Source organism: Spermophilus citellus, assembly GCF_964194105.1.
Source record: "Spermophilus citellus genome assembly, chromosome: 7".
Lineage (NCBI taxonomy): Eukaryota > Metazoa > Chordata > Mammalia > Rodentia > Sciuridae > Spermophilus > Spermophilus citellus.
The window spans coordinates 162,892,564-162,917,715 of record NC_138188.1 but is presented as its reverse complement, the minus strand read 5'-3'; the positions used below and the strand labels follow the sequence as shown (position 1 = coordinate 162,917,715).

The following is a 25,152-nucleotide window of genomic DNA, read 5'->3' as shown; positions in this document are numbered from 1 at the left end:
TATTGGGGTGGGCAGTGAGGGTGGGAAGGACAAGCAGTGCCTTCAGCATGTGGCAGGCTGAGGAGAGAGAGAACCAGAGGCTGGGCACCTGAGCAGGGCACCTGTGGCCTAGCCAGTCTATGGAAACCTTGCTTTCAGTAGCAGATTTCACAAACGTGTTAATGACTTATTAAAAAGCACAGCCAGCCAGTGAGGGCTGTGGGCTGGCAGGACAGGCCTGTGTCCCCTGCTAGGCTCACAGAGCTCAGGTAGGGGCTCTTGAGTCCTTGGCCTGCTGCCACGGAGGGGGCCCAAGAACTGACCTTGAAAACACAGCACACCTCAGAGAGCAGCACACACCTGTGAGCGCAGACGCCCAGCTCCTGAGGTCTGAAAGCTTGAATCCGCTCCGCCTAGAAGCCAGAGCATCACCCACCCAGCCCTACGCCTTGGCACAGTCAGGGAGGAACGCCAGGCTCACAGAGCACCCAGAGGCGCAGGTCTGCTGGCCCTGGCAGCAAGAGGGCCCTCTCCTGGAGGGGACAGTCCCAGCTTCCTGCCGACCTGCACAACCGTGGAACGTGTCTGACCCCCGAGAAAATGCAAACACACAGGCTATTGGAAGTTTTCTTTTAGTGTAATGGAAACACGGGCAGAAATCATCAACATTCCCTGAGTATTCTGCTTGAATTTTTTTTAAAAACCCATTTTATTTCAAAAGGCAGCCAAGAACGTTGCTATAGCCAACCCAGAAAACAAATGTCCAGAGAGCCACTAGTTTGTCTTAATAAATAACAAAATGCTATTTGTATTCCTTTAACCTCAGATAACACATTACACATTTTAAATAAATATCTCCTCTGTTGCTATGGATCTAGAAACTGCTCCCGTGTTTGTGCATATGACCGAGTCAAGTGGCTCAGAGACGTCCGTGGCTCTTGGTGCCCACAGCCAGGCCCCTTCCCAGGCCTCTGCCACGGCCCTGGACATCACAGGGGACCAGCAGTGCGTGGCTGCAGACACCAGCAGGACGCCTGGAGCTGGGCAGGGGTCACAGTGCCCTGGGGCTGGTTCCTTAGGCAGCGTATGGCCATCCCTGTCCACTTCCTGCATCAGTGTCCAGGTGGGGACCGAGTCTGGGAAGGGATGGAGAAGCCGGTTGGGTAGTAGGGGTCTTGGTTCTGCCTTGGTTCTAATGCCAGGCAGAGGCGGGCTCTGGGCTGGCTGACGTGTCCTTGAGGTCCCGTGCCCGGCCTTTCCCTACACATTCAAGTCCTCCGGGACCCGCGGCACGTGGTGGCGGGATCTCCTGCAGCATGGGGCTCGTACACTTTAACACCTGCTGCTGGGTACCTGAGAGGGACGGGGCTGCCCAGGTGCTGTGGGTCAGTGCCACGGGGCTGTCACATACTGTATTCAAGGGACTAGACGGACGCACATCTGTGGGGCTGGGGCGGGCAGAGCTGTCCATCCATGGGCTCGGCTAAGGCAGTCGGACAGCGTTCCTGAGCGCCACGTCTGTGTGACTAGAACCGGGAATTCTCAAGTCGGCCCTTGGGCCTTTTCCAGGAGCGTGTGCCAAAGGCCAGGGCGAGCCACTCAGGACAGGATCCTTCTTCAGCTTTGTCTCCACAGTTTGTGAAGGACGGGCTCAGCCCTTCCTCCACGGGACTCCGGGGTCAGTGTTCCTTCAGCCTGAAAGAAAAGGGTGGACCAACGGGGGTCCCTGCACGGGGGGTCCCACAGAGCACACCAACCCTCGCAGGAGCCCCTCGGTCCCCAGGGGCAGGTGGCTGCAGGGAGCCAGCTGGAGGGGGCCTGAGCAGCTCCCTCGGGGGCAGGGGCAGGGGTGGGGCGAGGGCGAGGCCAGCCTGAGGCTGGGGACTGCAGTAGAAAACATTGGGGTGACTAAGGAGGACGCTCCCCACCGTCTCCTCGACATGCAGGAGAGCCACTGTCACATGGCACAGCCACACTCCTCACAGAAGAGAACATGAGCAAAGCCATGTGCCTCGCAGGGACAGTGGCAAGCCCTTCCCTGTCTGATCAGGGGGCAGACGGACAGGACACCGGCTACCTTCATGGCGGGGGGGCGGGGGGGATGATGGACTTACGGAGCTTGGCCCCCTGCTGTGGGCCCCGGGCAGCTCAGCTCCTTGTGTATGAGGCGGATCAGGAACTGCACCCAAAACAAAGACCAGACCACCTGTCACTGCCCGGGGACACGAGCGGCCAGTGGGCATGACCTGGGGCCTCCCAGGCCCTCGCTCACTGAGGCCCCCTGGCTTGGGCTCTTCCTGCACAGCACCCACCAGCACCTGCCCAGGACACACTTCTCTTCAGGGTGGTGGCCAGGCCGGCCAGCACACCTGGCCCAGGCTTGTCCTGTGTCTCCTACGTCCTCTGGGAAATTGGGACGCACTCCTGTTCACCTCAGGTTTAAAACAACTAGCCAATCATCGATGCCCAAATTGGGAACCCACAGTGAGACGGGCACCTGCAGTCGTGGGCACTGGGGTGACTCGAGCTGTTGAGGTGACCGGGCTGGTGACTCTCAGGGGATGCCAGCACCAGGAGCTTGTCTTAGAGCCCACAGTGGCCTCAGCCTGATGGCCTCAGCCTGGTGGCCTCAGCCTGGTGGCCCCAGCAGGCCTCCACCAAGGGCAGCTGCCTCCTCGGCCCTTCAGCTCAGCCTCCCGTCCTCCGTGAGCTCCAAGGGCTCCAAGTCACTTTACAGACCCAGACGAAGGGTGCCCAGGTGTCCAAGTGTCCTTCTTGTTTGAGTGTGATTTAGTCCCCTTCCCTGACTGACACAATCCACAAAACTGGAGTGTCCTGGACACAGAAGCGGGTTCCTGAGAGGAGTCCTGCTTCTGGTGGCCCCTGTTCTCAGAGAGCAGAGGTGCCCTCAGACCAGAGAGGAGGGGAGTCCTGGGTGGTGGGGACGCGGGAGGGGAGTCCTGGGTGGCCTGGGTGGTGGGGACGCGGGAGGGGAGTCCGGAGTGGCCAGGGTGGTGGGGACGCGGGAAGAGAGTTCTGAGGGCTCGTAAGCCCCACCACGCCTTGGGCCAGCACCCTGAGGGCAGACACCCTGTTTTCTTAGATGTCGGGGTTCAGGTCGGAGTCCGGGGGTTACAGCTGGAAGAACAGGAGTGTCCCCACAGGCCCACGCGTCCAGGGCTGGGTCCCAACTTGGTGGTGCTGGGAGGTGGAGCCTTGTTAGTCCTTAGGTCCTTGGGTATGCCTTGAAGGGGACAGAGGACCTCGGGGCCCTCCTCCTTCTGTTTTGATCCTGGCCATGCGTGAGCAGTCTGCTCTACCCTGGGCTCCCCCCATGATGTGCTGCCTGGACCCAGGCCCAAGGCAACAGGCCAGCCAGTCACAGACTGACACTTCCAACGCCGTGAGTCAGAGAGACCTCTTCTCTAAGTTGAAAATCGGCGTGTTGTGATAGTGACAGACAGCTGGCTAGCATAGCACTACATGGTCCTAGGGCACAGTCCACTTTAGTTCCAACAGGCCTGATCATGCCCATTTAATATGTGGAAGCTGTAGCCCAGAGAGGTTCAGTAACCTGCACCATCACACACAGGCTGGGGCAGAATCCAAAGCCACAGGGCACCATGCTCTGGGATTTCACACTGTCCTGCCTGGAACTACAGAGCAGAAGACTCACCTATTTCCGATTCTGATAGTTCTTTACCCAGATCAGGAACCTGGACCACGTGTATTTAGTGACGACAGAATAACCCCTATGCCCCCCAGGTTTGTAGGAATCCACAGAAAATCCCACCAGTGTCTGGCCAACAAGCACAGGGAGCTCACTGAAGCCGCCCGGGTCACAGAGAGGATGACTCACCAGTAAGGCACAGGCGTCGGCGAACATCAGCATGTAGAACACGTTGCTCCATCCCGAGGGCGAGATGAGCCCTGCCAGCAGCGGGCCCAGGGCTGCTCCTGGAAGAGGCAGACATGAACATGGAGGCACCGGAAGACTGTGCCTGGGGCCACCTGGTACCCTGCGCCCTGGGGACACAAGGAGGATGCCCAGCAGCCACTCACCGGCCACAGTGAGGAGGCGCACGGTCTCAGCATGGGGGGAGCTGGCCCACCTTCCTCGGGAACCATTGTAAGGATAGATGTTGATATTTTAATGTCCATTCTTTTTTGGGGGGGGTACCGGGGACTAAACTCGGGGGCACTCGACCACTGAGCCCCATCCCAGCCCTATTTTGTATTTTATTTAGAGACAGGGTCTCACTGAGTTGCTGAGTGCCTCCCTTTTGCTGAGGCTGGCTTTGAACTCGCGATCCTCCTGCCTCTGCCTCCCGAGGTGCTGGGATCATTTTAGGCCACTGCGTCCAGCCTGAAAGGTCCATTCTTTTGATCCAACCTTTCCATTATTATTATTTATGTAAAGAAATCTGAATCCAACACGCAGTGTTAGATATTTTTATGCTATAAAAATATTACTGGTAAATTTGAATAAGATTTGTAGGAACCAACCATCGGTCAACGTTGACTTCCTGGTTCTGATCACCGCACTGAGGTGGCATCAGGGAACTGTCTGCGCTTCACCCTGAGAAAGCCATGCCCCTGTGTGCGTGAGAGTGTGTGTCCTGCACCTGGGTGTGTGGACACAAGAGAAGCTGGGGGCAAAGCTAACACACTGCAATTCTGTGAACTCCTATTTTTATAAGTTTCCTCCAAGTACAAAATTATGCCAAATAACATTTAAAAACTGCGAAAGAAAAGGGCATCCTCCAAAGTGCCCAGGTTTCTATGCGCGATGGTCAAGCAGCGCTTGGTGTGTCCCTCGCGGCTGGAGTTGGGGCACTTGTGGTGGGAAGAAGAAGGGTTTTCTCTAGCTGTCAACTGAGACTGGGCTCTGGATGGGTGGCCCTCGTTTCAGGCCTCGGGACACTGGTTCAGTTTCACACGCTGCTTTACGACCTGAGAGGCAACTGTGTGCTCTGTGGCCAAGTCTCAGAAGATCCACCAGGTAAACACGGCACTGCTCGTGCCAGTGGGTCTTCTCACCTCCCAAACAGCAGGGTGGCCCTTAGCTGAACTTTTAAGATTAAATCCACAAAGAGTAGGCACCACTGTCGGCAGACCAAGGTCCAGAGTGGGAGACGACCTGGGATTCGCCCCAGAGCCAGGAACAGCAAGAACACAGGGCAGGTGAGGAGCCGCAGGAGGGAAGGGGGCATTATGGGAGCCTTTCATACACAGTCCCATGCCCCCTGCTGACCACAGGTCACTCTGCCCCTTCACTGCCCACTGACACGGCACTGCAGCCTCTCCTCGCCCTCCCTGACCAGACACACCAGCTGCAGAAGAGTGGCAGCTGACCTCTGGGGACACCAGGCTCCACACAGGGCAGGGAGGCACCCAATCACGAGCCGGGGTCGGGGCACTCTGACACCCACTCCCACCAAGCACTGGCTCCTCCAGAGTCCAGTGGGACCCAGGCCTCTGGACACCGCAGTGGACACCCTCCAGGGCAGGACTCCAGGTGAGAGGCAGGCTCACTCTTAAATGTGGGGATGCGGAGGCCAAGGTTCTCCCTGCCCCTGGGGACATTCCAACACAGAGCGAGCAAACAGGAAGACGCTGTAGGAAAGGAAGGCTGGGGTATAAGCCCTCGGAGAGCTAGGAGAAAACCAAGCTGACCCATGAAACTGGCCCTTTGTGATGAAAAGCAGTTTGTTATCAGCAAGTTCACGGTTCAGTAGCATGCACACGCACGCACACGCACACACACACACACTCACACACTCAAGAAACAGAAAACATTAATGAGCACTAAATACAGGACATGCAAAGCAGGAAGTCCAACGTGAAGTCTGGAGAATCGACTGAGAAGACATCTGGGAAAGGAGAAGAGAGCAGGGGAGCAGGAAGGAAACAGAAAGAAAGAACAGAAGGACCCGGGAGGCAGCAGCGGATTCCTGTTCTCCAGGAAGAACAAGACACAAACCCAGAGACGGCAGGAAACTTATCAGAGAACCACGAGCTCAGTGCCCTAAACGAAGGGCCTGTGTCCACAGCATGAGGGGCCCCAGGCGCCACAGTGTGGGGGGAGGGCTACAGGGAGGGGGAGGGGAGTGCTCCGAGGATCCAGGAGAAGGCCAGGCGCGGGGACTGGGGAGGAGTGACAGCAGACTTCCCAACCACCGTGGAGCTGGGAGACACGGAGCTGCACCCGGTGAGAGCAGAGTCCTGACCCCAGGGACTTGTCACTTTTCAGCATTTGCCTCCTGAGAACTCAGGAAGCTACCAGGAGACATTCCCACCACGGCGGAGTAAATGGGATCTAGGGCCGAGGAGAAAGGGGCTCGTGGACCAAGGAGGCCATGTGGTGTGGCAGGCGGCCCTGGGGCCTCGCGTGGCTACGTGGAAGGACAGTACCAGTGGACTGAAGGCCGTGGCGTGGAGGAGGGACACCTGGGAAGGAACCTGTGGAGGCAGGGCAGGTGTGGCCAGGGAGGGACACAGCCCACGTGCTGAGGGTGGTGATCTCCTGGCTGGAGGAGGGGAGAGCACCGAGCTGCCTGGGGACAGGCGGCAGGCTCAGGATCAAGTCCACCTTCCTCTGTAGGAGGACAGAGGCTGGGGCAGGAGGGTGGGGCTGCGGGTCCCCTTATGCTTGGCTTTGATAAGAATCAAGTGGAAAACGCAGGGCGAACTCAGTTGCTCTGTGTGAAAGGTGTGGACATGGCACCCTGGGCCCACTGGGATGAAGCACGTGGACTTGGGCCACTGGAGTCCTGGCCTTGGACTGTGAGAAGGTGCCCATTGCAACCAGCGAGCTTGGCCATGACCTCACCCACGCGCGCTCCTGGACGCCCACGCCTAATGGACACGCCGGGTGCCTGCCGAGGCTCCCTGTCTCCCTCGGTCTTTCTTTGCCTTTGTCTCTTGGGTGGCGCACATGGGCAGAGACAATGACTGAGACGCAGTGGAGGACTGGCGCGTGCTGTCTCCATGGTGACCGTTTCCCAGGCCTCCTGTGCTCCAGCAGGCAGCGTGGCCCAAGGGGCTGGCAAGGCTGCAGTCAGACCCCATCAGACCTCCGACTAAGGGCAACCAAGCTAAGGTGGGCGTGGCAGCTCCAAGGAGGTGACTGCAGACGAGCCAGGCCAGGGAGTAGCCCGGCGGGCTTCACCTTCCTCCCTTGTGGCAAAAGGGGTTCAGAACAAGACTCATTCTCCTGCCCAGCCCAGAGGGTGTTGGAGGGGACAGGGCACCTCGGCTCACAGAGGAGGCATCGCCTCCCTTCACTAGCCACTCCTGCTGTCCCTCATTTGAAGAGAATCAAGAAAAAAGTGTTTTACTGCACGATTTGTATCTCCCCTTTTTACACCCTGGGCTGCTCAGATTTTAGGAACCAGTCAGTCCTGACATTGGCCCTGGGAACCCTGGACACCTGTCAGGTAAGACGGGCTCTGGGTGGCCTTGCTGCGTACCTACAGACCCGGTGCCGTCGATGATGGCCGTCACGGTGGACAGGGCGTGCGCGTTCCCTTTCAGACTCTTGTGAGTGCCCTAGAAGAGGGGAAAAGGAACGTGAGGCTCCAGTTGCCTCGGCCCAGTCACATGCAGAATGCACTCCAGGGCCTGCCAACCACACACACACACCCATGCTCCCGGCTGCGCCAACCCTGGGAAGCCAACCAGGTCAGGAGTCCTGGAAATACCGGCCACGGTTCCGACTCCCGGACCCCCAGGGCGCTCTTCTAATCAGCTATCATGGCCCTCCTCTTCACGAGGCCCCACGTGGCTACGTGGGACACCCCCACCCCGTGCCACTCTAGCGTGAGCATCATTGTGACACCCAGACTCCCCACAGCCAGGGCTGTTCTGTGACACATGCCAGACGTCACTGCAGTGCCTAAAGTCAACGTGACAATGCAGAGGGCCAGGAGGAGGGGACCAGGACAGTCAGGAGACCCAAGCTGGGACCCAGCGAGGCCCATGGGGCGTCGGGCAGGAGCTCTGGCTTTTGACAGCTCCACATGTAGCACACGTGGGGGACAGTAAGGAAGAGCAGGGCTCAGGAGCCCCGTGCCACGGACATGAACAGCACCTAGGAAAGCACAAGGGAACCGAGGGGACATGCACCCAGTGGAGGACGGAAAGCACCCGCGGCCAGGCACCCGCTGTTTTGGTCTAAGAAAAGCAGTCCAGGTCTCTCCTCGGCCACTGTCCTGCGTGGGTGACCAGTGCTCGAGATCTGGTGTGGATCCTTCCAGAATCTTCCACACCCACAGATGTGAGCCTGCAGGCTATGCACATCCAAGAACAGAACAGGCTTCATATGGGCAGCTTTGGCAACACACTCAACACAAAGGTGGCCAGAGCAGGCTGGCCCTGGGGGGACACTGACAGGGTGAAGAGGACAAAGCCCAGGCCTCCCTGTCCGCTGCGCTGCTCTCTCTGCTGACTCATCGGGACAGGCCCCTCCACTTCTCTGGGGAGCAAAAAGCTCATGGGGCTTTTCATGGCTCCAAATGGGGGATCTCTTGGGCCACCTGCCCAGGACCCAGGGAGAGAGGGTGGCAGAGGGCCAGCAGCAGGGACTCTGTAGCGCACAGGCAGCACACCCGCACACAGGTGGCAATCGACCCCTGCTCTGGTGCAGAGCGTTGTCCTCTGTGGAGGGGGTGCAGGGCCACTCACCAGGTCGGCGGAGACGGCGGTGGTGATGAGTGCGTAGGGCCCGCTGACCAGGGCCCCGCTGAGGAGCAGCATGGCTGTGGGAAGCAGAGGGGGACTCAGAGGAGAATGGAGTCCCTGGGCAGAGCCAGCCCAGCCCAGTGACCTGCGGGACGCATTCCTCGAGTGTCAGAGGGTGGGGAGGGGCTGTGTGGTCCGGGGTGCCTCCAGGCCTGCAGCTGAATGGCCCCCTCTGCCCTTGCCCAGAGGTACATCTGCTAAGTCCCCAAAGATCTGGGCTCCTCTTCAGGGGACCTCGGGCTTGGGGTCCCACTCTCCGTGGGCAGCAGCTGCTGGCAGTGTGAGGAGTGAGGCCCTGGAGGCTGAGCCCAGGCCACGCGGGGTCTGTGCCAGGCGAGGCTGCACCCAGGACAGCTTTGGCTGTAGGGTGTCCTCTCACCACAAGGCTGTGCACTCGCCAGACCTATGTGCCACTCCACGAGCCACAAGGTCTGTCCTGAACTGCCACAGGCCCACGTTCCCAAGCCAGGCTCTGGCGCACAGGAGAGCAGGCATTCTGGGTGACTGCTTTCTGGGTGACTCTGAAGGGGGTTGCACACACCCCGCGTCCCCCCAGCCCCACTGCAGACTTGTCAGCACGTCTCCCAAGGGCCAGGGAATAACTTGCGGGTGCTGCTGGCAGGAAGTCCAACGGTCCTCTGACTTCATGCTGCTGCTCTGGGTGGGGGCCGAGAGGCCAGCTGGAAGGCTAGTGGAAGGGCCTGCCCTGCCCTGTCCCCAGGCTGACCCTCACAGGCTGGCTCGGTCCCACTGCTGACCCTCACAGGCTGGCTCGGTCCCACTGCTGACCCTCACAGGCTGGCTCCGTCCCACTGCTGACCCTCACAGGCTGGCTCCGTCCCACTGCTGACCCTCACAGGCTGGCTCCGTCCCACTGCTGACCCTCACAGGCTGGCTCGGTCCCACTGCTGACCCTCACAGGCTGGCTCGGTCCCACTGCTGACCCTTACAGGTGGCTCGGTCCCACTGCTGACCCTCACAGGCTGGCTCCGTCCCACTGCTGACCCTCACAGGCTGGCTCGGTCCCACTGCTGACCCTCACAGGCTGGCTCGGTCCCACTGCTGACCCTCACAGGCTGGCTCCGTCCCACTGCTGACCCTCACAGGCTGGCTCCGTCCCACTGCTGACCCTCACAGGCTGGCTCCGTCCCACTGCTGACCCTCACAGGCTGGCTCCGTCCCACTGCTGACCCTCACAGGCTGGCTCCGTCCCACTGCTGCCCCTCACAGGCTGGCTCGGTCCCACTGCTGACCCTCACAGGCTGGCTCGGTCCCACTGCTGACCCTCACAGGCTGGCTCGGTCCCACTGCTGACCCTCACAGGCTGGCTCGGTCCCACTGCTGACCCTCACAGGCTGGCTCCGTCCCACTGCTGACCCTCACAGGCTGGCTCGGTCCCACTGCTGACCCTCACAGGCTGGCTCGGTCCCACTGCTGACCCTCACAGGCTGGCTCCGTCCCACTGCTGACCCTCACAGGCTGGCTCGGTCCCACTGCTGACCCTCACAGGCTGGCTCGGTCCCACTGCTGACCCTCACAGGTGGCTCGGTCCCACTGCTGACCCTCACAGGTGGCTCGGTCCCACTGCTGACCCTCACAGGCTGGCTCCGTCCCACTGCTGCCCCTCACAGGCTGGCTCCGTCCCACTGCTGACCCTCACAGGCTGGCTCCGTCCCACTGCTGACCCTCACAGGCTGGCTCCGTCCCACTGCTGACCCTCACAGGTGGCTCCGTCCCACTGCTGACCCTCACAGGTGGCTCGGTCCCACTGCTGACCCTCACAGGCTGGCTCCGTCCCACTGCTGACCCTCACAGGCTGGCTCGGTCCCACTGCTGACCCTCACAGGCTGGCTCGGTCCCACTGCTGACCCTCACAGGCTGGCTCCGTCCCACTGCTGACCCTCACAGGTGGCTCCGTCCCACTGCTGACCCTCACAGGTGGCTCCGTCCCACTGCTGACCCTCACAGGTGGCTCCGTCCCACTGCTGACCCTCACAGGTGGCTCGGTCCCACTGCTGACCCTCACAGGCTGGCTCCGTCCCACTGCTGACCCTCACAGGTGGCTCGGTCCCACTGCTGACCCTCACAGGTGGCTCGGTCCCACTGCTGACCCTCACAGGCTGGCTCCGTCCCACTGCTGCCCCTCACAGGTGGCTCCGTCCCACTGCTGCCCCTCACAGGTGGCTCCGTCCCAGTGCTGACCCTCACAGGTGGCTCCGTCCCACTGCTGACCCTCACAGGCTGGCTCCGTCCCACTGCTGACCCTCACAGGTGGCTCGGTCCCACTGCTGACCCTCACAGGTGGCTCCGTCCCACTGCTGACCCTCACAGGTGGCTCCGTCCCACTGCTGACCCTCACAGGTGGCTCCGTCCCACTGCTGCCCCTCACAGGCTGGCTCGGTCCCACTGCTGCCCCTCACAGGCTGGCTCGGTCCCACTGCTGCCCCTCACAGGCTGGCTCGGTCCCACTGCTGACCCTCACAGGCTGGCTCGGTCCCACTGCTGACCCTCACAGGCTGGCTCGGTCCCACTGCTGACCCTCACAGGCTGGCTCGGTCCCACTGCTGACCCTCACAGGCTGGCTCCGTCCCACTGCTGACCCTCACAGGCTGGCTCCGTCCCACTGCTGACCCTCACAGGTGGCTCCGTCCCACTGCTGACCCTCACAGGTGGCTCCGTCCCACTGCTGCCCCTCACAGGCTGGCTCGGTCCCACTGCTGCCCCTCACAGGCTGGCTCGGTCCCACTGCTGCCCCTCACAGGCTGGCTCGGTCCCACTGCTGACCCTCACAGGCTGGCTCGGTCCCACTGCTGACCCTCACAGGCTGGCTCGGTCCCACTGCTGACCCTCACAGGCTGGCTCGGTCCCACTGCTGACCCTCACAGGCTGGCTCCGTCCCACTGCTGACCCTCACAGGCTGGCTCCGTCCCACTGCTGACCCTCACAGGTGGCTCCGTCCCACTGCTGACCCTCACAGGCTGGCTCCGTCCCACTGCTGACCCTCACAGGCTGGCTCCGTCCCACTGCTGACCCTCACAGGCTGGCTCCGTCCCACTGCTGACCCTCACAGGCTGGCTCCGTCCCACTGCTGACCCTCACAGGCTGGCTCCGTCCCACTGCTGACCCTCACAGGCTGGCTCCGTCCCACTGCTGACCCTCACAGGCTGGCTCCGTCCCACTGCTGACCCTCACAGGTGGCTCCGTCCCACTGCTGACCCTCACAGGTGGCTCCGTCCCACTGCTGACCCTCACAGGTGGCTCCGTCCCACTGCTGACCCTCACAGGCTGGCTCGGTCCCACTGCTGACCCTCACAGGCTGGCTCCGTCCCACTGCTGCCCCTCACAGGCTGGCTGGGTCCCACTGCTGACCCTCACAGGCTGGCTCCGTCCCACTGCTGCCCCTCACAGGCTGGCTCGGTCCCACTGCTGACCCTCACAGGCTGGCTCCGTCCCACTGCTGACCCTCACAGGCTGGCTCCGTCCCACTGCTGACCCTCACAGGTGGCTCGGTCCCACTGCTGACCCTCACAGGCTGGCTCCGTCCCACTGCTGACCCTCACAGGCTGGCTCCGTCCCACTGCTGCCTTGAGCTCTCCCCACCACTCACACCTGTCGACGCCAGGCCTACCACCCTGGGGGCAGGAGTCCCGGGTCTCACCCCATGGGGACGCAGGCCTATTAGCCACACCATGTGCTCCAGTTACACCAGCCCAAAGCTCCTGGGTCTGACCCCCGAGTTGTGGGGTCAAAGATGCATGTGGAGGAAAGAAGAGCAGCAAGGGCTCACTCACCTACGGTGGCCTCCAGGCCCATCTTGCTGACGGAGGAGAAGACGTAGAGCTGGACGGGGAGGGGACGGGAAATGGGGCTTACTGGGAGCGCCGCAGGGCACTCAGGTCCCTGTGTCCTAAGCCAGCACCCCAAGAGTGAGGTCCCCAGAATCACGGCCACGCCCCCGCCTGAAGACAGCGCCTGGGGGGGGCGCCAGCCCACCCCAGGTGTGTGGGCTCTGGACCAGGCTCTGGGGTCCCGGGGTCACCTGCAGGGTGGGCTCGGAGCTGGTGCTGATGGCCACACTGGGCAGCTTCCTCTGAGCTCCCGGATGGAAGGTCTTAACTGCTGACTTGGGTTGCCCACCTGAGCAGCTGCACCCAGGGATGGCCCCAGGTTGACTGAGAACTAGGCCTTATTTGGGAGACAGTGGAAAGGCAGGTGGACAAACGGCTAGACCGCAAGGTGGTGACAGAGTGGCCTCTAAGACATCAGGAGACAGCAATGACAGCAATGACAGGCCAGCACTTCACTGGATCCTTAGTCAGAGAGGCAGTGCCATCGTCACCCTGGTTTTCAGATGAGGAAACTGAGGCACAGAGAGAGGTCACCTGCTCAAGGTCATGAGCAACTAAGGACCTAAGGAGCAGAATGAGACCCGTGTGATGGGGCCACCAAGCCTGGGGTTTGGGAAGGCCCTGGGTCCTCCAGGGCTGGAGGAAGCTTGTCTTGGGAGAGGGACAGCAAGGGCGGGAGGGGGAGGGACCCCAAGACAGCAGTCAGTAGGAGACCTTGGCAAGAGGGGAGCGCTGTGCCGCCACGGGGAGGCTCGCGGGAGGGAAGCGAGGGCCTTACCGTGGGGGCCGCGAGCAGCAGCATCAGGCCGCAGGTGGAGGCCCGCTTCTCCAGCCGGTCGGAGATGACACCCGCCAGAATCCCACCTGCCACAGACAGGGACGGGCTTAGGGGCCAACACCCAGGCCTGGGCTGCTCCGGAGGGAAGGGAATGGAGGGAGCCAGAACGGTCTCCTCCTGGCTCTGTGCTCCTCGGCCACAGGTGGCCTTCAGGGGTCCGTGCCCCTACAGGCCTCGCCTGGTATGGTTCTATGGAGCCCTGGAGGAACCCTGGGGTCCGGGTTGAGGTTTTTAGGCCAACCAGGAAGCCCCTTCACTTGCTAGGGTACAAATACTGCCTCTCGTCACGTGCCTGGGGCTGTCATTTCTGAGGGCAGCTTGTTGAAGGACAGAGGCAGGGCCTGGAAGATGGAGGTCCCCCCGAGTGATGGCTGAGCTCCCTCGGGTCCATAGATCCCTCCCAGCAGCAAACTAACTCATGGGTGTGAACAGCAAGGCTAAATACTCCCAGAGAGAACAGCTGGCGACGAACTCACCGAAGATCCCGCCCACGTCGAACAAGGTGGAGAGCTCGCCGGCTTTCTTGGCATCGAAGTGGTCTGTTAAAATGAGTGGACTGTGAGCTCCAGAGCAACCCCATGGGAATCTGCCCCCAAGTGCCACTTACGTCAAGGAGCAATTTACCAAGGAGCAATTTACCTCCATTTAAAAAGAACAAAAAAGCCATACAGCGGCTGACGAAACTCCTGGCCCAAGCTCAGAGTGGCCAGCCCAAGCCCAGAGTGGCCGGTCCAGCCTTGTGACCACCTGCCCCCAGTTGGCAGTGCAGGGGGGCACAAAGGGCCATTGACTCAGGACAGGAGAGCCTGGGAAGCTGGCCTGTGCCTCGGGCCCAACAGGAGTGTTGCAATGCACGCCCGGTACACGGCAGGGACCAGGCCTTCCGGGCCCCAAAGCAAGACAGAGGCCTCAGGGTCTCCTCTAGACCCCACAGCTCTGTGCTCAAGGAGGCTGGGCAGCATGGGCAAGTCCTGCTGTCACGTGCAGGGAACTCAGCTTTTATCAGTCACTCAAACTGGCCAGGCCAGCAGTGTGAGATCTGAGTCTTAAAAGTGTCACCCTGTGCTGTCACCTGGGAATAAGGAGAAAGAAAGTGCATGGCCTCCTGTCAAGGGCCTGCCCTTTGGCCTGTGCTGTGCTCCTGTTGGAACGAGGGGGGTTGTCAGGGGGGAGCCTCAGGGAGCTCCTTGGAGCCTGCACCCACCCTCTGTCCGCCACCCTGCAGGCTGGTCCTTCTAGGAGTGCCATGGACAGATCCTCCCTGACCCTGAGCTCCCCTCACATCTACTGGCTCCAGAACCTCAGGCTCTCCAACCTCTACCCTCGGACACCACCTGCACCTGCTCTGCTCCCTCCAACCCTCCCACATTCTCAAGCTCCCCACCCCAGCTCCTCCAAGACTGCCTCTCCCCTAGTGGCTTCTCCTCCTTCTTCCCCAGGCCCTCTGGGACGGGGGCGTGGGGTGCTGCAGAGACACCCCACCCTGTCCACAGGGCTCCACCTCCTCCACAGGCCCTCTCCTGGGCTGCTGAGGCCCCCTTGTCATCCTGCTGTCTACATGGGGCGCGAGTGGTACTCCGGGGAGGTTCTGTCATAACCCACAGCTTCAGCCACTGCTGGACTCCAGAGACACAACACGGTCAGTCTGCCCTCGAATCAGAATGCACCTCCCAGAGGCAATTTCCAGGCCAGACTATTAAGGGCTTATTATCTGGATCCCTCGTGGCCCACTGGCTCCAAAGTCCAACGTGGCCCAGATTTAAATGCAGGCTGCCCAGAATAGGAAGCACCCCATGGAATTAGGAGAACAGAACACTCAACCCTTTAAGCCCCAGGAAGGTTATTAGTAGGACAACAGAACTTGATCTCCAAATTCCCTCCGGCTGGGCTGCCTGTCGCCACGTTGGCCCTGGGGTCACGGTGCACGGCCATGCTCCAGGCACCAGTTCGCGGGGTTCAAAGCTGTCAGTGCCTGGAATGGACTGCATACTCACCCACGCTGGTGATGTACAGCGGGAGCCAAAAGAGGAAAGTGTAGCTGACCAGCTTGGCAAAGAGCAAGCAGAGAGAGAACTCTATCACACCCTGCAAGAGAGCGAGCTGGTGAGCCCACAGGCAGACTCAGAGCAGGACTGCCACAGGCAACCGAGGAAGAGCCACTCCACACCTGGGAAACCCGGGGCCTCCTGGGAGAGGGCCACCCACCCCGCAGGGCCACAAGTGCTGAGGGAGCCCAGCTGCCTGTCAAGGGGAGGGCCGTCTTCACGGCAGAGTGGGGTGGATGGACTGCACCCTGCTGTATGCATTCCACACCGCCTGGCGCACTCAGGAGTACAGGAGTCTCACGGGGCACAGCCTGGGCCATCCATCTGCTTTTGAGCATTTAATGGCTGCGTCTTCCCTGAAGTCACTGTGAATGACGGCAGCCAGGACACACTGGACAGCCCCCCTGGCTCCAGGCTACGGCATCTGCTGGTCACAGCACAAACCGTGGATGCTGTGGAAGACGCAGGGCAGCGGCAAGGGCACCGAGGCTTGGAGTTGGGTGGGTTCTGGGGGCCCGTGACACAGTGGTGGCACCTGTGACACAGTGACTCCAGATCCCACTTGGAACACGTGAGAATCCCAAAGATGCTTTGGTGCTGACTGCCATGATGTCTGCGCACACCGTCACCCATCACCACTCCACCCCTCCACCCCTCTAGCCAGCGGGGTGGCTCCTTGGGCACGCTGTGTGAGGGCATGTCCTCTGTGAGGACACAGTGTCCCCTGCGTCCCGATCCCGTGCCTGGCGCGCTGCTCAGTGTTATAACTGAACCATCTCCCTTGGTCCTCAGATCACTGCAGGTGGGAAGAGGAGGCTCAAGGGTGGCAGGGCCCCAGAGCTGGGCAGCAGTGGCCGAGGGCTGGGCCGGCTCCCGTGTAGGGCATCAGTGTTAGGGGTGGCACACAGTCAGGCACCGAGAACCTTCCGGCTGTTACTAACACAATCTTAAAACTGATTTCACGTAAGGTCCCATCTCCACGGGCTGCCGGCAGAGGCCTTCCCAGGATCAGGTGGCCAGGCCTGAGCCCCGGTGTTCCCGCTGGCTAGAGGCCGCCCCAGGTTCACTGCTGCGGACCCAGTTTCCTGGGGGCTGGTGGCACCCTCTGTCCTGAAGCCGCAGTTCTTGTCCTTTAACTCTCTTGACTTATTTTCAGTTCTGGGTCACACCGTTCCCATCCCCGGCTCCTCCCTGTCCCTCTGAGTGGGGCCACATGCTCTGGCTGCATCGTGAGGGCCGGCCGGGCTTTGGCAACGCGGCCCTGGGGCGGGTGCTGCCGTGTCCCCTGCTTCTGCTCTTGGCCTTGGCCTGCGTGGCCTCCTGCCCTGGGAGGGACGCTGCCTTCCCCGTCCTCACGGCTGAGCGAGCCCGTGAACCGAACAGGAGAAATGAGACGACACCAAGAGCTGTCGCCACTGCGCCCCCCCTCCACCTGCTTGCACAGCCTTGTCCTGGAGTCCCCCCACGCAGGCACACTGCCACCACGGACAGCCGCCCCAGGGCCAACCCAAGGAAATCTGTAGACCAGGACCATGTCCAGACACTGAGGCCTGACGGCTCCTCTCTCAGGCACTCTCTGCCTCTCCTCGGCCTCCACACCCCGACTCCACATCCTCCTGCGGCACCCAGGGCCGGCACGGCTCGTGCTGCTGAGGCACTTTAGAGGGGGGCAAGGCGGAGCTGGAGCCGCCTGGCGCCATGGACCAGGCATCGGTGAGGTCCCTCCCCGGGTCACACTGAGGCCCTCGGGAGGAAGGTCAGAGCCCTGAACTGGCTGGGGCCAGGGGGAGAGAGGGGGCCTCAGGGGCAGCCAGAATCTGTTGTCCAAGTGAAGACCGGGAGTCTCACTCGTCTGGGAAATCCCTGACTTTCTGAGTGGCATAGCTGATTTCAACAAATGGAAATAGTAGCACGTAACTAAGCACTCCTGCAGCCATCCCCACCTGCCACCCGCCTTCTCAGCCAGCATCCCGGCACGTACTTACCGGGATTCTCAAGGCCCCCGTGAAGCTGATGGCGGTCATGCTGTTCCTGCTGTCCCCTGGCAGGACAACGACGTGGCTTGGGCAGATGGAACTCTTCCCGTCAGCCAGTAGTAGGCACTGCATCTCTGGGTCCTGGGTGAGGGTCCGTTAGAGAAAAAGCACAGGTGTCATCAGCTGGCAGGTCTGGCTGCAGGGAGACAGCGCCCTAAGCACTCAGTGATGCCATCTGGCACCACCTCGGGGACCTGATGACCGTCCCACCACGGCCACCACTTTACGATCATGTTTTTATGAAACACTGTGAAACACAGAATCCTTTGATCTAGACATTCTAGCCATCTGAGAAAAATGCGAAAAGTGAAAAAATGTTTATAGGATAAAATAAATGTTGCACAACCGCAGAGAAATGTTGGTCAATACAGTTTGTCCTCATCAACGGCACACTTTGCAGTTGTTAAAGAAGGTTAGAAGATGTTTAACAACATAGGGAAATACTTCAGACACATTAAATAATAACACTTTCATTATGATCTCAAAGAATGCTTGTATCCTGCTGGAGTAGGTACTTAACTACAGGATCTTTGTCTAGACAGAAAAAAGTTAAAATCTAAACAAGGGCTGTCCCTGAAGGAAATGTAGGTAAGAAATTCTTTATACAATCCTGAATTTTTAAAGGAGTTCACAATGGACAGAAGCAGTATTATTTTAAAATTCATAAACCAATTCTGATATTTTGTGGTTATCATACTCTGAGCATTCCTAAGGGACAAAGTATGCACTTGTTAAAGTGTAGAAGAGGACCCCCATGTCAGGGAGGAGTCTGAAGTCAGAACGAGGCTGATCTGGAGATTCTCTTCATGGCTGCACTGGAAGGTAAAGCACTGAACAAGAGACGCTTCTGCAACATCAAAGAGGTTTTATTGTATTTATCTCCCTGTGACCTATGGAAGCCAGATTCTAAATACAGTAAAAATCCTCAAAAAGAACAAGAAATGAAAATGGTGGCGCACTTCACACCTACCCCTGGTACTTAAGAGTTCCCTTAGGGAGACACAGAAATTAGGGAAAAGGTGGCAGGGGGTGGTGGTGGGGCGGCTGCAGCAGCTGCATTCCCATGTGGGTGGCCTCAGGTGCCCGGGACCTGTGTGGTCCCAGAGGCTAGGAGCCCTGACCAGGACTCACATCCAGAGCTGGGTGACTGGCATCATCACACTGACCTGGACAGTCTGATGCCTCCATGCGGCGGTGAAGCCCAGGGGTGAAGCCCTGCAGCTTCCCAACACCGACTCATAAGGTGGAGGAAGTCAGGGAGCTGCATTTTGAGTTTGGGAGTTGACTCCCTCTCAGGAGCGATGCTTGGAGACGCAATCACCCGCCGTGCTACACACAGGACTTTCCTGGGCACCCAAGAGCCCCGAGGCCAGGCTGGCACTGCCCTGCTGCAGCAGTCTTGGGGGCAGCCCAGGCTGGTTGGTCCCCGGGTCTAGATTAAGAACCGCAGGACACCACTGGCCTTTCTAAACAGGGCGTTGGTGAGCCAGTAGATGAAGTGCAGCCACACAGAGAGAACATGAAAGGGCAAAGGGCCTGCTTAGCCGGGAAAGGGACGCTCTGGACTCAAGAACTAGCCACACACCAGCCCCGGGGCCACAGAGCAGCCCCAGATGCCTGGCCACCCCACTGCCCTTTCCAGGACTCCTAGGATGCTCCAGGGCGCCACCTGCTGGGCTGGCTTAGAGCCACAGACCCAGGCCCTGAGCTCCTGCAGCAGAGAGGAGCCCAGCTCTGTGCAGGTGGAGAACTGCGCCCACATCCCCTGGACCCTTTTTGAGTTTCCCTGTCACCCAAACAGTCCCTTGTAGTGTGGAGGAGATGGAAAAGAAGACACAGGGCCAAAGAGACCCTACTCTTGACCCCTACTCAGGCAGGTTCCGATCATGCAGGGCCTGTGGAGCCTGCTGGGCGCAGGGGCTGCTGGGACCACAGCACTTCCCTCTCGGGATTCACCCTTTCGAGGAGCCAAGGCCCTCTGCTGTGAAAACCCAGTGGGTCCCACTCCAGCAGGGCGGGTGCAAGAGAGGAGGGGACAGGAAAACAGACACACGGTCAGATCAACGCTCAGGCACACACGAGGGGCATGCGCAAGAGGGCCCCAGGCTGTCTGCACCCTGCTGCAGGAAGGCCACCAGGGGACAGCTTGGGACGCATCTGTCCCAAAGGTGCAGATGGAATGACACAGTGTGAACACGCCCACCCCGGGTCTTTTACTCTGAGCCCCAGCCAATCAGAGAGGCTAGGGAGGACAGTGGCCTCAGGGATGGCACGTTAGGACCATCCCAAGCAACTGACCACCAACCCCAGGAGGACCAGAGGAGGGCTTGCTGCTTGCCCACGCGACACCAGAGCTCTGGCTCCTTCTTGCATTCACTTCCCTGGCCTGAGGCTTCATTTAGCCATTAAAGATGTGCCCGGCACCGACAGGCCACAGCGCTATGTGGGAAGTCGGAGCCCCGCGGGTCACTCTGGGCAAGAGAACAGCCAGGGTGTCCTGCCATGCTGATGGGACACTGCTTCCTGACCCTAACCCAAGGGCAAGGGGCAGGGGCAGGGGCCTGCTGAGAGTGGATGCCCAGCAAGCTGCCAGCAACCGTCTGGCCCTGTTCCTATCTCCTTTGGCCTGAAATGACCTGCTGGGCTTCTAAATACGTAACTGGCACTTTGGTGGCATGTTAGCGAATAGGCTTTTATAGAAGGGACAGAAAAGGAAAGAGGGAAGCTATACTCAGAGCAAGGCTAGTTTCAGATGAGGACATCAGGACAAGGGCCTGTGGTCCGGATTCAGAGGGGGTGGTCAATCAATCTGTAGGAACATCAGGAGCTGCATCCAGGTGGACATTAAGATGTGATTTTTAAACACTGTCAACTCAGCAGTGAATACAGACTAAAGCATTTTTGATTGCATTAGCCAGTGCCCACACTCCCTAAGATCCAAGGAATACAAAGCACTAGATATTAGCTTCCCTCTATTAATGTTTCAACCACCACAAATAAATTTCCCCAGAAAATAAAGAAAAAAGTATGTTGATATATTTAGCCTTTAAGCAATTTGATAAAGAAAATAGCTTATTTCTAGGATTAAAACCAGGTCTGAACTGGCCCTGGATGCTCAGTACAGTCAGTTAAGTCACAGGGATGAGGGGCTTCTGGAAGAATCCTGAAGGAGAAGGGAGGGTAAAGGCCCGGGTGCTGGCAGGAGCCTCCCAGTGCCACAGAAGAGCAGCAGCTCAGCAGCTCTGTGCCCCATCTGCAAGGCGGGAGGGCAGGGCACCTGGGCATGCTCTTCCTCTCTCCCCCACCTACTCTTGGGTCTGGGGTGCAGCTCACATCCACCCCTGCATGCTCCCTGCCGACCCCTTGAGGTGCAGGACCTGTGGGCTCCTGCTCTGCACCCTGCACCATGCCACCTGTTGAGGGCAGCCCCTGGGAACAGAGAGCTCGCTGCTCCGGGCACTCCGGCACGCAGCCCCACCTCTGCTCACTTCCCATCTGTCCCCACCTCCCCTCCTACCAGCAGGGAACAGTGCTGGGGACACAGAATGCTGGAAACAGCTGTTGAACAAGTGAAACACTTTCACATTTGATTTAAAACATAAAATAGGTTTAGCTTAAGAGCCAAAGAAGGCCAAGCGGGCAAGCCCAAGCTTTACTGGTGAAACTCCGAGGTCCAAGTTGTAAAGACCCTGGAAGCTGGTGGCACACCCAGGGGAATGGGCGGCCCTGTGGCTCGAAGGACCTTAGGGCCTGCAGCCCGTGCTGCGCGACTCACCAGAGGCCGGCTCTTCTCGCCGTGCAGGGCTGGCTTGTGGAGTCTGAATCTGTCCACTGTGCTCTCGTAGCCTTTGGAGTGCTGGGAGGAAAAATGTAGTTAGAGCAATTATTCAATCAACAGCCAGAAATTCAGCTACCTTTACTGTGGCAAAGATACTTCCTGTCCCCACAAAAACATGACAAAGAGAAAATACAAGAAATAGTTCAAATAAAACAATGGGCTGAAGAGTAGTTCAATTTCACCTCCAGAGTCTTGGGCCACAGCAGGTGGAAATAAACTCCTTTCTTAAAGAACAGACGGAGACGCAGGGGTGAGGGAGGGACACCCGATGAGGGCCACGTGGGGGCTCCGGGGTTCCCCAGGCTCAGGAGCGAAGGAGACAGCTTCCTGCTGACACCAGGCTGTGCCCACCTGCACCCAGGGGCTGTGGGCAGAAGCCCCTGGTGACCTTGAGCAGTGCCTAAGTGGTGTCCCAACCTCTCCTGGTGAGGTTTTATCGTTCCTGTTCAGCCAGACTCTGAATGAACTTCCTTAATGCTGAGGGATTGTTCTCCACTCAGAGGGATGTGATTCACACTGTCTGAATCGTAACGATCACTAAGACAAAGAGGCCCTGGCACCTCGACCTCTGGCTCTGGCTCTGGGTCAGCTCGAGGGAAGGAAGCTGCCAGCCCTGGATGCCACCCAGGAGACTTGCTATGGGGGCCAGGCAGCGTCCCAGGGGTCCAGAGACAAGCTGGCTGGAGCTGCTGTCACTGTCAGGGGGGACCACCGGACCCATGCCGCATGCAGGGCTCTGCTGACCCCCATCTGAAACGTAGCGATAGCCCTTCTGAGGAAGCCTGGGCTTAGTGCCTGCAAGGGAAATGCCCAGGTCAGGCAAGGACCTGGTGTGTCCCCTCACCAGGCCAGTCAGAGGCAGAGGCTGGCCTGCTCTCAAAGCCAGCATGCATGTATGTCCTCTTCCCCCTGGACAAAGCCCAGGCCTTTCAGTCAGGGACACGGGCTCAAGGCAAAGCCCTTCCCACAGCCCCTCTGCAGCTCCAGGGGACAGCTAGGTGCAGCAGTGAGGAGCGTTGAGGAAGTGTCCGGGAAGGGAAGGGGCCTGCCCTCCTCCCACTGGCTAGGACACAGATGACACAGCTGGATTCCAGCCCCCATCTGGACTGACCACCCACTCATTCACTCAACAGTTATTAAGCCCCCACTTTGTGCCAGGCACAGTCAGGACTGCTCGGGGTACACCATCTTGGCCTGAAACCCATGCCCAGGGGTACAGCAGCGGCAGGAGCCTAGGTCCCTCGGCTCACCCTGGGCGGCTGGCTACCTCTCGACTTGGTGAGGCAAGACAGAAGTACCTCTCTGCCTGGTTTCGGTAGAAGGCTGTGCGTTTCCCTTTTGCTTGGAGATAACAGCATTAAATCTGTCAAAGCCCTAACACGGGCCCTAGATTGGGGTCCCTAACAGATGCCATAAACCTAAATAACACAGAGAGCAGGATGAGCCGGAAGGACCAATCCCAACAGCTCCTCAGCAGCAGGAGGCCGAGGCAGAGACACATCTCCTTCATTAGCATCCTCCGACTTGAGGCAGACAGGAAAACCCCCAGCCTCTAATTCACAGTTCTTGTGATTCAGTTGAAAGGAAAACTGGCTGGGAAATTCAGTTCTGGGCTGGACCAGGGCTACAGTTTGCAGGACATGGGGACAGAGGAGCTAGAAGCACCCGGAGAAGTGGCCATGAAGCCCCTGACGTGGGTAACTCCACAGGACAAACACGCTTTCCTCAACAGAAGTCACTCAACGGAGGAAAACAACAAATGAAAAATAAACACAGCCACCTGTCAATGAGAGGCTCCAGGGACATGCTGGCCCAGGGGCGGACAGGCCATGCTTGGACCTGTTTAAGCACCACACAGAACCCCGCGTGCCACAGCCGGGGGGTCTGAGCGCTGACAGGTGTGGTAACAGAGAGCACCTGGGCCTTAAACCCCACAGCAGCACCAGGAGGCGGTGCGGTGAGGGCATCCCTCAAGCTCAACTGGAGGGTGCAGCTCCACCACGCCCATCTCACAACAGATTTGTCGCCTTCAGGAGCAGACCCTCCTGTCCCCAGGCCCTGCCGCCCTACGCCCACCCATCTGCTCTCTGTTCCTCGAGTTGGCTCTTCTGTGCATTTCACACGGGGGCTGGGCGCTGCTGAGTGGCATGGCACTGGGACGTGCACGGGGCTGGGGGGTTCACCGTGGAGTGTGTTGGGTGCTCAGCTCCAGCTGCCCTGCACCCTGTGCTCTATCCAGCTGCCGACCAGCCGGCACACTGCAGCTGCGACCATGGTGTGGCTACTACACATCATGCCAGTAACCTTCGTGAGCCAGCTTTATGGAGGACACGTGCTCTCTCCCTGGCGAGATTCTGGGGAGTGGCATTGCTGCCACACGCAAGCCTACACCTGACTCTTCAAGGAACCGCAGGGCTGGTCCCCGCGCGAGGCCATTCACACCTGCACTGCAGTGAGCTCCCACCTCAGGGACACGTTTTGTCTGCGCTGATCCCAGCCATCCTGTGGGGTGTGGATGCACCTCCGTGGTTCTGAGCACATTTTCCTGATGGCTGGTGATGCTGAGCAGCTATTCGTGTGTTCACGGACCACTTGTGTACCTTCCTAGGAGAAATGTCTGTTTGGATCCTTGGGCCACTTTTTAACTTGGTTGTCTTTTTTTTTTTTTTTTGGTACTAGGATTGAACCCAGAGGTACTTTACCACTAAGCCCCAGCCCCAGCCCTTTTAATCTTTTGAGATAGGGCTTTGCTAAGTTGCTGAGGCTGGCTTTGAACTTGCTACCCTCTGGCTGCAGCCCCCAAATTGCTGGGACTAGAGGTGTGCACCCCCGTTCCTGGCTAACTGGCTTGTCGTTCGATTCCTGGTTTTTAACAGCTCTTTATATATGCAGGTACAGTCCCTTATCAGACATGATTTGGAAATATTTCCCTCCCCGTTCTGTGGAGCTGTGCTTTCACTTTCTGGGTGGTTCCCTTGGAATGATGCAAGTTTTAATTCTGTGCGTGGCTTGGGTGTGCCCCTTAGGCGCTGCCTGTTGAAGTCCAGCTCCACTGCGAGGTATCTGAGTGTGGAACCTGGACCTAACTGTGCTGTTTGGAGGAGGGGCCCAGGAGGGGTGACTGGGGCGAGATGAGGCCATCGGGCGGAGCCCCACAACTGAATCCTGATGGCTTCCCGAAGACTCCTACACAGGTAGGCTGACCCTCGCCCTGCCTGGTGCTGCGGGATCTACCAGCAGGAAGGCTGCTGCCAGAGGCAGCCCTCGACTTTGCACCCCAGAGCCAAGGGCACTAATAACCTCTTTCTTAACACTCACCCGGCCAAGTATTGTGTTATTCACAACAGAAATGGGACAGGTACACCCCTGCACTCTTGGCGTCACAGCCGAGGGCACACCAGGAGGTGGCCCGCGGAGAGGGTGAGGGCGACTGGGCTCCAGGCGAGCTCAGTGAACTGCTCAGAGGAGGCTTGGCCTGAAGTCGTGAAGACGCACTCCTTGTTTTCTGCCAAGGGTTTAGCTCCTATTTAGGTCCCTGGTGCACTTATGGTGGGTGCCTCTGTCCCAGCGCCTGTGTTGTGATGACCCTCACCCGCTGCACGCCCAGTGCTCCTGTCACATCGACTGTCCATCAGGAGGAGGTCCTCTCTGGCTTCTCAGTCCCACTCACTGTGTGTCTGCCCCGTGCTGACACTGCTGCTCAGTTCCGGCAGCTCTGCAGGGAGCACTGAAAGCAGGGCGCTTGTTCTTCCAACTTTGTTCTTTTTCCAGACTGTTTTGGAAATCCTAAAGTCCATCCTATAATTATTTTAACATTTTTAGGTTT

At 59.3% G+C, this 25,152-nt stretch overlaps 1 protein-coding gene across 9 annotated transcripts in view; it reads right to left on the bottom strand.

Annotated features, from left to right (window-relative positions):
* Window positions 1–1,487: 1,487 nt before the first annotated feature.
* SLC37A1 (solute carrier family 37 member 1) overlaps window positions 1,488–25,152 on the bottom strand; it is a gene marked incomplete at its 3' end in the record, with an annotated part of 66,881 nt that continues 43,216 nt past the window's right edge. For 6 of the 9 annotated variants that reach the window (XM_081300679.1, XM_081300683.1, XM_081300680.1 and 3 more), the window contains 11 exons: window positions 21,265–21,344; window positions 17,438–17,582; window positions 15,402–15,492; window positions 13,884–13,946; window positions 13,348–13,433; window positions 12,513–12,561; window positions 8,665–8,738; window positions 7,452–7,530; window positions 3,839–3,936; window positions 2,094–2,158; window positions 1,488–1,674 (listed from right to left, as the gene is read on the bottom strand). In XM_081300679.1, the coding sequence (XP_081156805.1) occupies window positions 1,659–1,674; window positions 2,094–2,158; window positions 3,839–3,936; window positions 7,452–7,530; window positions 8,665–8,738; window positions 12,513–12,561; window positions 13,348–13,433; window positions 13,884–13,946; window positions 15,402–15,492; window positions 17,438–17,582; window positions 21,265–21,344 (846 nt within the window). Of the gene's footprint in view, window positions 1,675–2,089; window positions 2,159–3,838; window positions 3,981–7,451; window positions 7,531–8,664; window positions 8,739–12,512; window positions 12,562–13,347; window positions 13,434–13,883; window positions 13,947–15,401; window positions 15,493–17,437; window positions 17,583–21,263; window positions 21,345–25,152 lie in introns of those variants that run through there. The other 3 variants (XR_014022886.1, XM_081300684.1, XM_081300685.1) reach the window with 3 other exon arrangements.